The sequence below is a fragment of the Lygodium microphyllum genome, chromosome 17 (genome assembly GCF_053477565.2).
Source record: "Lygodium microphyllum isolate KBCC chromosome 17, Lygodium_microphyllum_v1.1.10, whole genome shotgun sequence".
In the NCBI taxonomy this organism is placed as follows: Eukaryota; Viridiplantae; Streptophyta; class Polypodiopsida; order Schizaeales; family Lygodiaceae; genus Lygodium; species Lygodium microphyllum.
Genome location: NC_141151.1, coordinates 21,381,132 through 21,393,582, shown reverse-complemented (window position 1 = coordinate 21,393,582; position 12,451 = coordinate 21,381,132). Strand labels below are relative to the sequence as shown.

The window sequence follows — 12,451 nt, the reverse complement described above, 5'->3', positions numbered from 1 at the left end:
GGGCAATAAGCCATGGAGGGGGGGTCTAACGCCATTTGGGGTTACCTGCCTGCATCTCGAAAAACAAGTCCTGGCCGCCCCAAGTGCCCATAAAATGACAACGGAGCTCCTAACCAGCCCTGGCCTTGCCTTCCACTTGATCCCATCGGCCATGGAGGGAGTGGATGATGGAGGTTCAAAGCTCTGCTAAGGTCGCTTGTACTCAAAGTCTCTCTCCGCCAAAAACCTCCCGCCACCGCGCCTTCCAGATATGCCATCCAATAAGACTCCCTATGATCTCCCATACTTCAGAGCGGTCTGCTGTGGGCTCCAATACCTCGCAAATGGGTAGAGCCTCCAAATCAACCACTACACACGACCCTGCCTCAATAATGAATATTGTGTCGTCCTGCATCCCCGTCTCATATAGAAGGTGACAGCCCTAGCTAACTGCCTGCCAACAGAAAGGTCCCCAAGAGATACATCCAAGGCTTGGAGCCATGCGGCGAAGGATGCGGCATGCTCCTCTCCACACTAGCTACACTGCCTCGCACGACCAAAGGCAGTGTTTTGGGGTTTCCAGAGGTTGCTGTGTGCAACGCTTACAACCTCCCTCCTTTTGCATCTGGGCAAGATAACTTCCCACCGCCAAGCCTCCATATCCCACCAGCCATAAGAAATATGATACCCTCCTCGGTCTCAAGCTGTCCCATAGGTGATGCCAGAAGGTCCGTACGAAAGGCTCCGTGATGCTGGGCTCCGCCTAGTGCCTGCTACGCAATGGTGCCTCATATCCTCATGCATCAGTACGTGTCTGCCAATCCTAACAGTGTACTCCAGGACCCTCGGTAGCTTCTTAGCGACCGCAGTGGCTGGCCATAGCCACTCCGCTGGATCCCACTCCAGCTCATCAAGTGGCCTGCCCTCCGAGATTCAAAGGCGTCACTCCCTGAACTCCTCCCAGAAGACAAAAGGACCCAGCCGCCACTTGGATCCTCCTCCATGAAAGGACAATAATCCCCTCATCCTGTTGCCCTTGTCAAGAGCCAGACGCCCCCACTCCTACACGGTGAAGGTCCTAGGTGGAGCGCCGCCCACTCTACCTGCCACCTGGAGGGGGATGCCTGTTGATGAAAACCTAGCACCCCATACCTCCCCAAGCTCTATTGGCTCTCATATCGGGGGAGCAAGCCACTCCTGAGGTATTGCTACATCTATCTCCCTTCTCCTCAGCTCCACTCCTCTCTAGCAGCCTGATACTCGCTATAGCACCTTCTCGTCCACCATCCTGTACACCTCCCGCCATGTCCTGATGGTACAAGCCGGGCCGGCCTCCCAACCAGCCCACTAGATGTGGGGGCACTCACCAATCTATACCCCATCCCGATCTTTGACCTGGGGGTTCCAGATCAGTGGTTGATGGTCTATCTCCTCCGACAGCCTGGGGGGCTTTGGATTAGGGCCTTACAGAGGCCCTGCCACACGCGGAGCGAGCTACGTAGGAAAGGTGATCTAGGGAGGGTGATCTGGGCTGATGTGAAGATCCATCTCAGTGATAGCCTCCACTCACCACCAAGCCTCGGTGTACACTCTTGGAGACCCTCCTATAATAGGACCTTCTAGGTCTGCCCTCCTGTTGAGGCTGCGGACAACTAGCTTGCCCAAGAGAGCCATACTTACCACCAAGCCTCGGTGTACACTCTTGGAGACCCTCCTGTAATAGGACCTTCTAGGTCTGCCCTTTTGGTGTGAGGCCGCGGACAACTAGCTTGCCCAAGAGAGCCATACTCTGATACTCTAGGTCTATGATCCCAAGCCCTCCCTCTCATTGATGCCGTATGATGGTCACCCATGCCACCTTGGCCCTAGAATCCCTTGAGCCATCTGACTCGGACCAAAGGAAGTTCCACACTAGGCGGCGAAGCTGCACTGCACAGGATGAGGAGAAGCACCAACACAAGGCGATCTACCAGACCGTCACTAAGAGAACCTGGTTAACCACCAGGGCTCGGCCTGCTAGTGAGAGTTGAGCCATGCTCCAGTAGGTCAGCTTCCTCCGAATAGAATCAAGGACTGGAAGAAATTTTTGGGCAGGAGTGATGTCGAGTCCCACCTAGAACCCTAGGTAACGAACGGTCTGCCCTCTGCTCACCCATCTAAATCCTAGGTGGACGCCCCACTCCGTGCTAGAATCTGGGTCTATGAGGAAACCAACCGACTTTCACCGGTTGAGTTTTGCTCCCGTAGCAGAAGAGAACACCTCAAGAGCTAGCCTCACTCTCTCCAGCATCAAATCATCGTCCTCTATGTAGAGTGTTGTATCATCTGCATACTCTGAGTCTAACAACTCAATCTCCTTCCTCACGCGAAGTCGGAGGCAGCGTAATCCGCTCACCCGTGACCTAAGGAAATGAGACATCGCCTCTGCAAAGAGTAGGAACAAGTACGAGGCCAGGGGGCAGCCCTGTGGGACTGATCTCTCCAGCCGAAACTCCTCCCCTCGCCTACCACGTATAAGAACCCTGCTAGTGGTCGATCTGTAAGTGCAGAGACCCCGCGAATCCAAGCTTGGGGGAAACCTAACCTCACCATGGTGCCCTCTAGGAAATCCCAGTCCACCCTGTCATAAGCTTTCTCTAAATCCAAGAGTAGTACGGCCAATCTCTACCCACTCTGCAAAGCCCACTCTATCGCCTCAAAGAAGGGGAATACATTGTCTAGGATCCTCCTATCCTGGACAAAGCTTGTCTGTGTGTCATGGATAATGTTTGGAAGCACGGGGCATAGTCGCCTACCAATCATCTTTGCCAGTGTCTTATAGGTCACTGACAATAAGGTGATTGGTCTCCACTAGGAAAGCTCCAACCGGTCTTCCCCTTTGGGGAGAAGACTGATAAGGCCTGTCGAGAGACTCCTTGGCATTTTTCCTAAAGTGAAAATCTCCTGGAATTGAAGGGGGCTAGGAAGGAGCATCCCATCTCCTCTATGAAGAGGGACGGGATGTGATCCCAGACCTACTGTCTACATCGTTGTCCTCTAGCTGAGGCTGTCTCTTGCTGGAACAAGCATCTGTAGTAGTCGGTGGCAATCTCCATCACCTCGTCTAGGCTAGAGCGAGTCCTCCCATACTGACCTCAAAGGCTACGTATCTGCTCTCCTGAGGTGTGAGGCTGGTGCACCTGGAAAAACTCCCTACACATCATGCCTCTCCCTCCTGTGGAAACCAGGATCTCTCCAAGCATTGCGTACTCCTATTGCCAGTAGAAAGACCTCCCATCCTCCTGCTCCTCCCAAATCATGCCCTGGTAGTTTCCGCCTCTGCCCTATTGGTCCTCTAAAGCCTCTAGGTGGCTGAAGTCTCCTCCAACGATCGAAGAGTCCACCTCTGGGAGTCCATCCGCGATCTCCACCCAGAACCTACTACATGCCCTAACCTCAATAGGGGCATAGACATTAAGAACTTCAAGGCATGCGTCCCCAATATCCAATCTGATCTATAGAACCCTCCCTGCCACCACTATCGTCCCGTGGTCTTGTACACAGGAGGTGAGACTCGAGCCAATAGAGGTGCATACGCCTCCGCTCCTACCGTCGGCACCGATGGCATGCTCCCAGTAAGTGTGCGAGCTGCCCGGGAGTATCTTCCCTACCCTCTAGGCCCGGGTGGGAGTGAGCTTGTGCTCCTATAGAAGTAAGATGTCAATCCGTCCCGGCAAGGGCAGGCTGCAGCTCCTACCGAACAATCAACTTCCTGGAACAATGTGCCCCACTATAGTGGAGGTTATTCACATTCCAAGATGCAAGGTGTAAACTCATGGAAAGACCTGTGACTGACCGAACAAGCATATGTTCGATGTGGAAGCTGCTAACAAAGAAGAGGAACTATGAGGCATGCGGATACACTTCACTGCCAGCCTGGATGGTGGACTCCATTCCCCCATGGTAGCCCTCAGTCAGACCATGAGGGTGATAGATGCGCCCGGATGGTGAACTCCATTCCCGCATGGTAGCCCTCGGTCAACCATGGGGGTGATGGATCCGCCTGGTGGTACCACCAGAGCATCAATCAACCAAGCTGAGAGGCAAGACTCCGTACACTAGTAGAAACAAGCCGCCTATGTCAGGGGCCACTCTATCACATCTATTGGCGCTCTCCACTGTGGGGGGGCTCGAAAGATAATGCTCAGATGAGGAACCTCGGCCCTGCCCACACCAGCTAATGTCCATCATGCAACCCGGCCACTGTTGGGAGAAAAGTGTCAGTCCACCTTCTCCCATCCACTGGCAAATGTGGTCTGCCACCTGGCTCTTCATCTCCTCTACCTGAGTTGTTGTCCAACCTCCTGTGTGAGAGATCTAACAAAAGAAGGCGTAGTTTGGTCCATCCGGTGGTGCTAATAGATGGACCTTGCCGCTCCTAGACTTGCATACCACGAAGATCCCCACCTCCAGGGGTAGTGGGAAAACTCCACGCTCCGCAACTCTCAAATAAGACTACGGCCCACTGCAAAAAAAACTCCTGTGGTAGCAGTTACGCTTGTCTCGAGTAAGTGTGGCGAGCGGCATGGATAGATGAACTGGTGGCTATGTGAGGGAGGGAGAGGGTACTAGACAACCAATGGGTGGAGGATGTCGATGTCTGGGGCTCCTCACCTCCTATGGGAGGGGCGAGGATGGGTGGGGAAGGGGTCACCTGTACTAGGTGGGGATCCGCACGGGGGCCGAGGGGGAAGGGGGGTGGGAATGCTCGCTCTCCAGCTTCCTACCGTGGCTGTTTGAGGAGCTCCTTGTGGCCCCCCCTGCCGTCTCCCTCTCTGTCGTCTCTATACTCGTGTGAAACCATCTGCATCCACCTGTGGGCCTGTCAGCAAAGCTGCCCTAGCACTAAAGCACGTGCACTCTACTACCTCATGCCCAAAGTCATGGCAGCACAGGCATTGCCCTAGCTGCCCACTCACAATGACCTGTTGCCTAAAGGAGTGTAAGCCTGCCTCAATCTCTAGGAACTGTGGGATATTCTTGACATCTTTCACTACCATCTGTACCTTTGGGACTCCAATCACTACGTCCGCGAAAGACATGGGAAGGACAATGCCGAAGAGCCATCCAAAGTCATCCACCAACTAGCGATACTCTATCGCCAGGCCGGGAAAGAGAAGGGTGACCAAGTGCCGAAGAAACCTGTTGTGGAGTGCAAATGCCTCCACTATGAAGCCACTATACCAAGGGACCATGTATATGACCCCCTTCGTGGACGCATAGGGTGAACCGGCTAGTAACTCACAAGCTGCGTGTACCGAGCTGAGCCGCACCATGAAGATCCCTTGGCCCATTAGAACCGCCTCCACGATCTGCATTGTGCCGCTGTGTAGCGTGGAGTGAAGCCAGTCCCGAAGCTGGGCCCTGGCTAAGGAATGTCCTACTACCTAACCATAGATCGTTGTTTCCTTTAGCTCCAGCTCTGTAGCCCGAACAGCTAAGAACTGCTCCTCAAAGAGGATGACGTGCAAGGTGTTTGACTGGGGGGCACTCGCTGAATGTGTCGGTGTCTAACCAGAGGTTTCCATTGCACGTCCCTTCTGAAAAACTACCAATCATGTTTGCGGTGCTACCTAAGGGGGGAAAAGTTGCTACAGATGGAGGGAGCAACTGGAGGGCAGGGCGGGCGGCCTGGGCTGTTGTTTTTGACGGTGGGGAAGGTGTTGGGCATCACGGATGATCGGCTTACGATGGGCACCGCACAGGGAGTGGTAGGTCTGCCGGACGGAGCCGGGACCGTGAGGTGGAGGTAGCACGCGAGGGGGGGGGGGGGGGGGGGGGGGGGGGCGGCCTGGGCTGTTGTTTTTGACAGTGGGGAAGGTGTTGGGCGTCACGGATGGTCGGCTTACAATGGGCACCGCACAGGGAGTGGTAGGTCTGCCAGACGGAGCCGGGACCGTGAGGTGGAGGTAGCACGCGGGGGAAGGGGGCGGGGGGGAACCAGCCGGGGGGGGGGGGGGGAGGCGGGGGGCTGGCACGATGGAGCAGTCGGGGCGCGGGGCGGCAGCGCGATGTGACGGGCATGGAGCTTTTTCTTTTAGACCTCTCATATTATAGTATGATTCTTTGTGAAGTTGTTTGAGACCTAGTATCTGCTAGAATGTGATAAAGATAAGAACCCAAGGATATGGTACAGGTTTTGAGAAGAGTGTGGCCAGCACTAGATCTTCGAGTTTCCAACCAGCACATTTTCAGGCTGAACTCCATTGTCAGAGGGGTTCCCTAATCAAGAACACCTGGGTCAATCTCCCTTGACGTCATACAATGGGTTCACTTCTTTGGGACTCCTTAGCTCCAGGCCAGCCTTCACTCCCTAAAGCTCCACGTGCAAAGGTGAAGATGCACAATCTTGCCTGACTGGAGGAGTTAGCAGGATGAGATCAGAAACAGTTACACTTCTGATTGTCACCATGGACAAGTCACTTGAATCACATGATAATTTGAATCTACATAAGTCTAAATCATTGTCAAAGCCAAGTGAACTGTGCATGTCCCAACATCCCAAATCACTCTTTGTGCTTGTTATCTACCTGACAGAACAATGGTCTCAAAAGGGCATCAAATTCCCAGAATTTCACTTGAAATAGAAGTGCTCCACCACATCTTTCACAATCCAAAGCTGCTTCCTTAAGACATGTCAGCAGTACATAAAGCTAAGTAAATGAATCATAGTCCTAATTTGAATGATTGAACGAGCAGCTGCTTCCACAACAAGTCACACCAAAATTTGCAACCAAAATACACTCCACAGGGCATTTTTATTTTCAAGTCAACCACAAATCTCTTGTGCCCTCAACTAGCAGAAGGCTCTTTTTTGCAAAAACTGGGACAACAGAGCAGTAGATTTTACAAGATATGCTAAGTCAATAAGAAATTAAGTAAGCAAAGTACCTTTGTCCGCCTTGCATCCAAAGACATTATTGGGACAAATATGAGTAGCATCCCACAAGTGTGTATCGTTGCTGTTATTCCCATCTGCCAGCAAAACCAGCGAACTATGGGCATTGGATTCTGTATGCAAGCATCATAAGTTAGAACCATCAAATTTATTGATGAAAACATACAGATGCAATACACATATACAGACAACAGGACTTCGAAAAACTTACCACAGATGAAATGAAAAATGAGGCGAGTACGCAAAATGTTGTAAGAACAACAGATGGACCAGCAAGGGCAACCGTAAGCTTCATTTCATGCTCTGGTATTACGGACCTGGTTGTGTATAAAGCCTGGACATTTTTGTCTTTGAGGTAGTTTCTCAGTATATTCACAAGAACAAACACATCATCTATGCCTGAAAACCAAACTGATTGCAATCAATAGGCCAATCTAATCCAAAACACCACTATCTAAAGCAATAACTGCAACTCAGCACACATGTTCCAAGCCTCAGTACAGCCTGATTTAGGTCTTCTTTACAGACTCTGTTTCTAGTGTGTTTCATTTTTAGTATTCTTCCTCTTTATAAAGTTGAGGACTACGTCAGAAGACCAAAAGACATCCCCCTTCCTCCCCAAGCAGGGCATTTAATGTGAGCCTGAAGCCCAGCACTAATATTACAGAACATGTATTAAAATCCAGTCAACAGCTAGTGTAAACATGAGAACAAAGCATCAAAAAGCTAATCAAGATTACAAAACTGTAAAAAGAATCTCAATTGATGCAATGATCTGCAAAATCCTAATTCCTTTCATAAAGCCAACTATTTAATGTGAGCATAAAGCCCGACACTAATATTACAGAACACGTACCAAAATCCAGTCACCAGCTAGTGTAGACATGAGAACGAGGCAGAATAAAGCTAACCAAGATTCTTAAGCTGTAAAAATAACCAAGATTCTAAAGCCAATTGTGGTTCTCAATTGAACTGTGCCAACATAATACAGAACCTTTCCTAGAAATTTGAGAAAAAATTTCTCCTTCCATGCACAGAAAGCACAGCTGATGTTATTTTATATCAAACAAAGAATCATACCTGAACAAACTTCTTTTGTTTGAAGAATTCCAAAGCATTAACAATACCCACAACTTTAGAATCTCATGGAAACAGGACATACCCAGACCAAGGGTGAGAAACGGTACAACTGAGCCTGCCAAAGGAGACAGTTTGATTCCAAATGCTGAAGTCAGCCCAAATCCAGAGACGATTGCAAAACAGACGACAAGCATCCCCTGGCAACAGAAGATTGGTAGTATCTTGTACAACACTCAAAGTGTTTGTTTCAATGCCAATGCAGTCAAAGCTCTTCTATATTTAGGACCAGTGAAAACCATATTACCATAAGCACCAGCCATGTATGAGAATGTATAGGATTTCGCAGGTTGATGAATGCCGCTACAGCATATAAGCAGACCAATGCAGCACTCAGAATAAGTTGCCATATCGGGACACTATTTGCATCCAACAGTACATCTTCTGAAGATCTCTGCATCATAGGAACAATACAGAAATTAAAATAACTTACCACACCCATCTCTCTCTCTCTTTTTTTTGGTGAAGATATTTGAATTAAGTAGTAAATATTTTACATTAGACCATCAGGTCAGCTTTAGAAATAACAGAAAATAACAGACATGAAGGAAAGTCTACACAGAAATGTCACACTGAAAATACAGCTGGTGTGGAGCAAACAGTGTCCAGCCAGGGAGCAGCAATATCAGGAAGAACCAGATCAGGCAACACCATAGAGGTGATTTGCCACGACACTAAACCCCGGATTCGGGCCACATGACCATGAATACCAGGGAGACAAAAGCTCTAATGTAGGCAAAGGATAGTAGCTCGTAATTCTTTCCTATATTGCCGTCCAAATAACATGATACCCTCTAGGCACCCGAAAGTGCTGGCAAATACACCAAAAGGAATAAAGACAGCCTGTCTAGGAATGGCACCATCCTGGACTGACTACAACCCCAAACGAGCCATCCGGTTAAACTTCTCTATCTGCAAATCTTTATCAGGCCAGTCCAACAACCTCGAGGAGGCCAGTACCTCGACTAGCAGGGAATTCTCCTCCTTGCGAGAATCTGGGGGGCGCCAAACCGAAAAACGTAACATCGCCTACCAAGATGCTATCATATGGGAAAGGAGAAAAGATTGGGAGACCTTAATAGATCTTGTGGAGTTAAGCACATGCCACCAAGAAGCATGAATACTGTGCTACCATGAGAAATGCCAGTCTTTTCTATAAAAAATTTTGCTATATCTGTCCAGGGATGAGTCTGTACACAAAAAGCCTGCAGAAGAGCTAACCTCAAAGCATCCATATGAAAATTAACATCCAATAGAGCTGCTCCCCCCATCCTTGTAGGAGTAGTCACGTGTTGCCATGAAATCCACACCTGACCTAGGCGATTTCCTTTCTTCTTCCATAACATGAATCGGATAGGTTGAACCGATTTCAATAGGGACTTCTTAGTCCAAGGAAGCAATGGCAAGAAAAACGAAATCATGCTGATCATAATACATTGTGCAACTTTAAGTCTCACATGGAGAGGCCAGCCTTGTGACTTCCAGTACATAAACCGATCATGAATATGAGATGTCATCCAATCCAACAAGGCATGAAGAGCTACCTCCACCCCAATAGGATAACCCAAGTGTCTAGTTATATTCCCCTTAGGAATCACAATACCATTCCACCAAAGCCTGCAAATCATTTTTCGTACAAGAGAGCAGAGTGGATTTTTAAGCATTAATATGAAGTCCCAATGCCATAACAAAAAGTTTCCACGCTCCATTGCCCGATTAACATTTGAGCGATCAAACTTAAGAAACATAAAGGAATCATCTGCCAAAGATTGACCCACCAACTGGGTCCCGCTGGGAAGAGACAAACCAACGATCTCACCTTGATTGGCCAACTTATCCAACAAAGAAACCATCAGATGAGTAACTAATGCAAACAACAAAGGATTGAGACGACAGCCTTGTCGAAGAGAGCGGAATAAGGTAATTTCATCAGTGATCTCTCCATTAAGTGCAATACAGGCCATTGCCCCCTGACCAATAGTATCCACAAAAGAAACCATACATGGCCCAAAACCCATGGTGAACATTAGCTTCCTCAAAAAAGACCAGCTTATATGATCAAATGCCTTTTCAATATCAAGTTGAAGCATGACCACCTGTTGGCCTAAAGCTTTTGCAAAGTCAATCCCCAGTTGAACATTCAAAATGTTATGCATTATATTCCGACCCTTACTGAAACCATATTGGCGTGGATGAACCAAATGCGGAAATACGTTTTGCAATCTATTGGCAATGATTTTTGAAGAGATTTTGTATAAAGAGCCCATAACAAAATGGGTCTTCATTGTTTCAAAGAAGTAGGAGAGGGAACCTTGGGCAATAACCGAATGACTGCAATCTTCTAGTTTGAGGGCATGACACCGGAATTCCAAACTTGCTGACACAGACGAGTTAACGGATCCTTAAGTTGCTCAACATTGGTTGAAAGTAACTCATTAGAAAGCCCATCCCAACCAGGGCTTTTTCTTTTAGGAAAATGGGCCGGTACCTCTTCCACTTCATCCTCTGAAATATCTGCCTCCATTAAGACTATCCATTTTGGCTGAGCCTGATTACTAACCAAATCACAAATGTATCTGTGAGTAGAGTGTACAGCGTCAGACATAATCTCTTGAGGGCCCAACAATGATTTATAAAAATCTACACACATCTAAATGATGGATGCATGTTTTGTCACTAAAACACCTTGCTCATTCTTCAGACCACAATATTTTCCCGGGCATATTTCTCATGTAATCCACCAAAGAATTGGTGAGATCGACTGTTGTTATCGTGCAAATCTTCTGCTCTAGACACCAATTTGTATTTAGCATAATCGTGTTCCTGTAAAGATTGAACTCCGCCTTTTAACCATTTAATGCATGTAAGCAAGTAATCAATGGTATCCCCCAACTGACATAAAGACAACGAATGGGCAAACAAAGATTGTGCACGCAGCAATTCAGCGCGTAAAATGGAAGCATGCTAAATACTATATTGTCGGAATAACATACACGCATTATCCCTAAAAACAAGCCATGCTTCCATTTTAGTTGAATACATTCTAGAAACTAATTTTGCAAGAGAAAGGATTGATTGAAACAAAGAGGCAAGCGAGCCAGGAGAGCCTTATAGGCATGAACAAGTCGATGTGTCATTTCCAAGATCAAAGGATAGTGATCAGACAAGGCTCCCCCCCCCCACCCATCTCTCTCTCTCTCTCTCTCTCTCTCTCTCTCTCTCTCTCTCTCTCTCTCTCTCTCTCTCTCTCTTTTCGTAATGGATCTTATATTTATGAAGTACTAAACGACAAAAGAGTTACAAAAGTCATGGCAAAGATGCAAAGGAAATTGCCATATGCCAGGGAAGTAAGTCCTCCGGAGGGTCTCTCTCTCTCTCTCTCTCTCTTTTTCGTAATGGATATTATATTTATAAAGTACTAAACGACAAAAGAGTTACAAAAGTCATGGCGACGCAGAGGAAATTGCCATATACCAGGGAAATAGGTCCTCCCGAGGGAGTAAGTCAGAGTGCCGAATGAGATCTATCTGCCAATGCAAAAGACCTTTAAGCCTAGCAATATGTCCCTGAACATTAGAGGCTGAATCAAAAAGAAAAGCATTCTGAATGGTCCAATTGTGCCAACAGCCCCAGTATCTAAGAAGGTGAAACAAGATCTTCATATGCGAATGTGCCGGTGTGGGGTATTTGGGCCGCACAAAAACCCAATCAAAAGGGCTTAGCGAGAAACCAACCACTGCTCGCCAAACTGCTGACAAGAGTGACCAGATTTTCTTAGTGAGAGGGTAGGAAATAAATCGATGACGGGGCCGATTCCACACTGGTGATGCAAAAGAAACAATTGCCGTTGGAGATTCGACGCTTGAAAAGGGCTGAAGCAAGATGAAGACCACCAATCATCACCCTCCAAAGAAAGACCTTGCATTTGAAAGGTGTCTTGTTCAACCAGCCCTCCATCACAGTTACCTTCCACCACGACTGAGATTTACGCAATCCCCATACAGTATTAGCTTTAGTAACCAGCCATTGATGATCTTTAATCAGAAGATGAAACCACCTGGTTAGCTGAGGCCTTTTCCGAATTCAGCCGGCCTGCAAGATCCCAGTCCTGTCAGGGACAATCCGAAGCAAGGGCAGGAAAGGGTTGTCTGCTCTGGAGCACCATTAAAAGCTGTCCCCATAAATCACGGTATCCACGAGGGATCCTGAAAAGCCTCCTGGCTGTACGAAACGATATCAACACATTGTGACTAGCAAGGGTGGCATCTACAACTGAAGTCAAGCCCAAACGTGCCATGCAGTTAAATTTTGGTCTGGGCTCATGTTTGCCTTCCCAACAAAGTAATCGCAAGGCTGCCAACAATTCCAATTGAAAAGAGTTAGTAGCTAAGCGGTCCT

The 12,451-nt window shown here is 48.1% G+C and overlaps 1 protein-coding gene across 6 annotated transcripts in view; it reads right to left on the bottom strand.

Annotated features, from left to right (window-relative positions):
• Positions 1 to 12,451, bottom strand: part of LOC148021665 (uncharacterized) — a 156,484-nt gene that overhangs the window by 90,878 nt on the left and 53,155 nt on the right. For all 6 annotated transcript variants that reach the window (XR_015694372.1, XM_087697146.1, XM_087697147.1 and 3 more), the window contains 4 exons: positions 8,301 to 8,447; positions 8,079 to 8,193; positions 7,128 to 7,315; positions 6,910 to 7,029 (listed from right to left, as the gene is read on the bottom strand). Coding sequence is in view for 5 of the 6 variants with exons in the window: in XM_087697146.1 (XP_087553272.1) it covers positions 6,910 to 7,029; positions 7,128 to 7,315; positions 8,079 to 8,193; positions 8,301 to 8,447 (570 nt within the window). In the remaining variant the exon portion in view is untranslated. The remainder of the gene's footprint in view (positions 1 to 6,909; positions 7,030 to 7,127; positions 7,316 to 8,078; positions 8,194 to 8,300; positions 8,448 to 12,451) is intronic.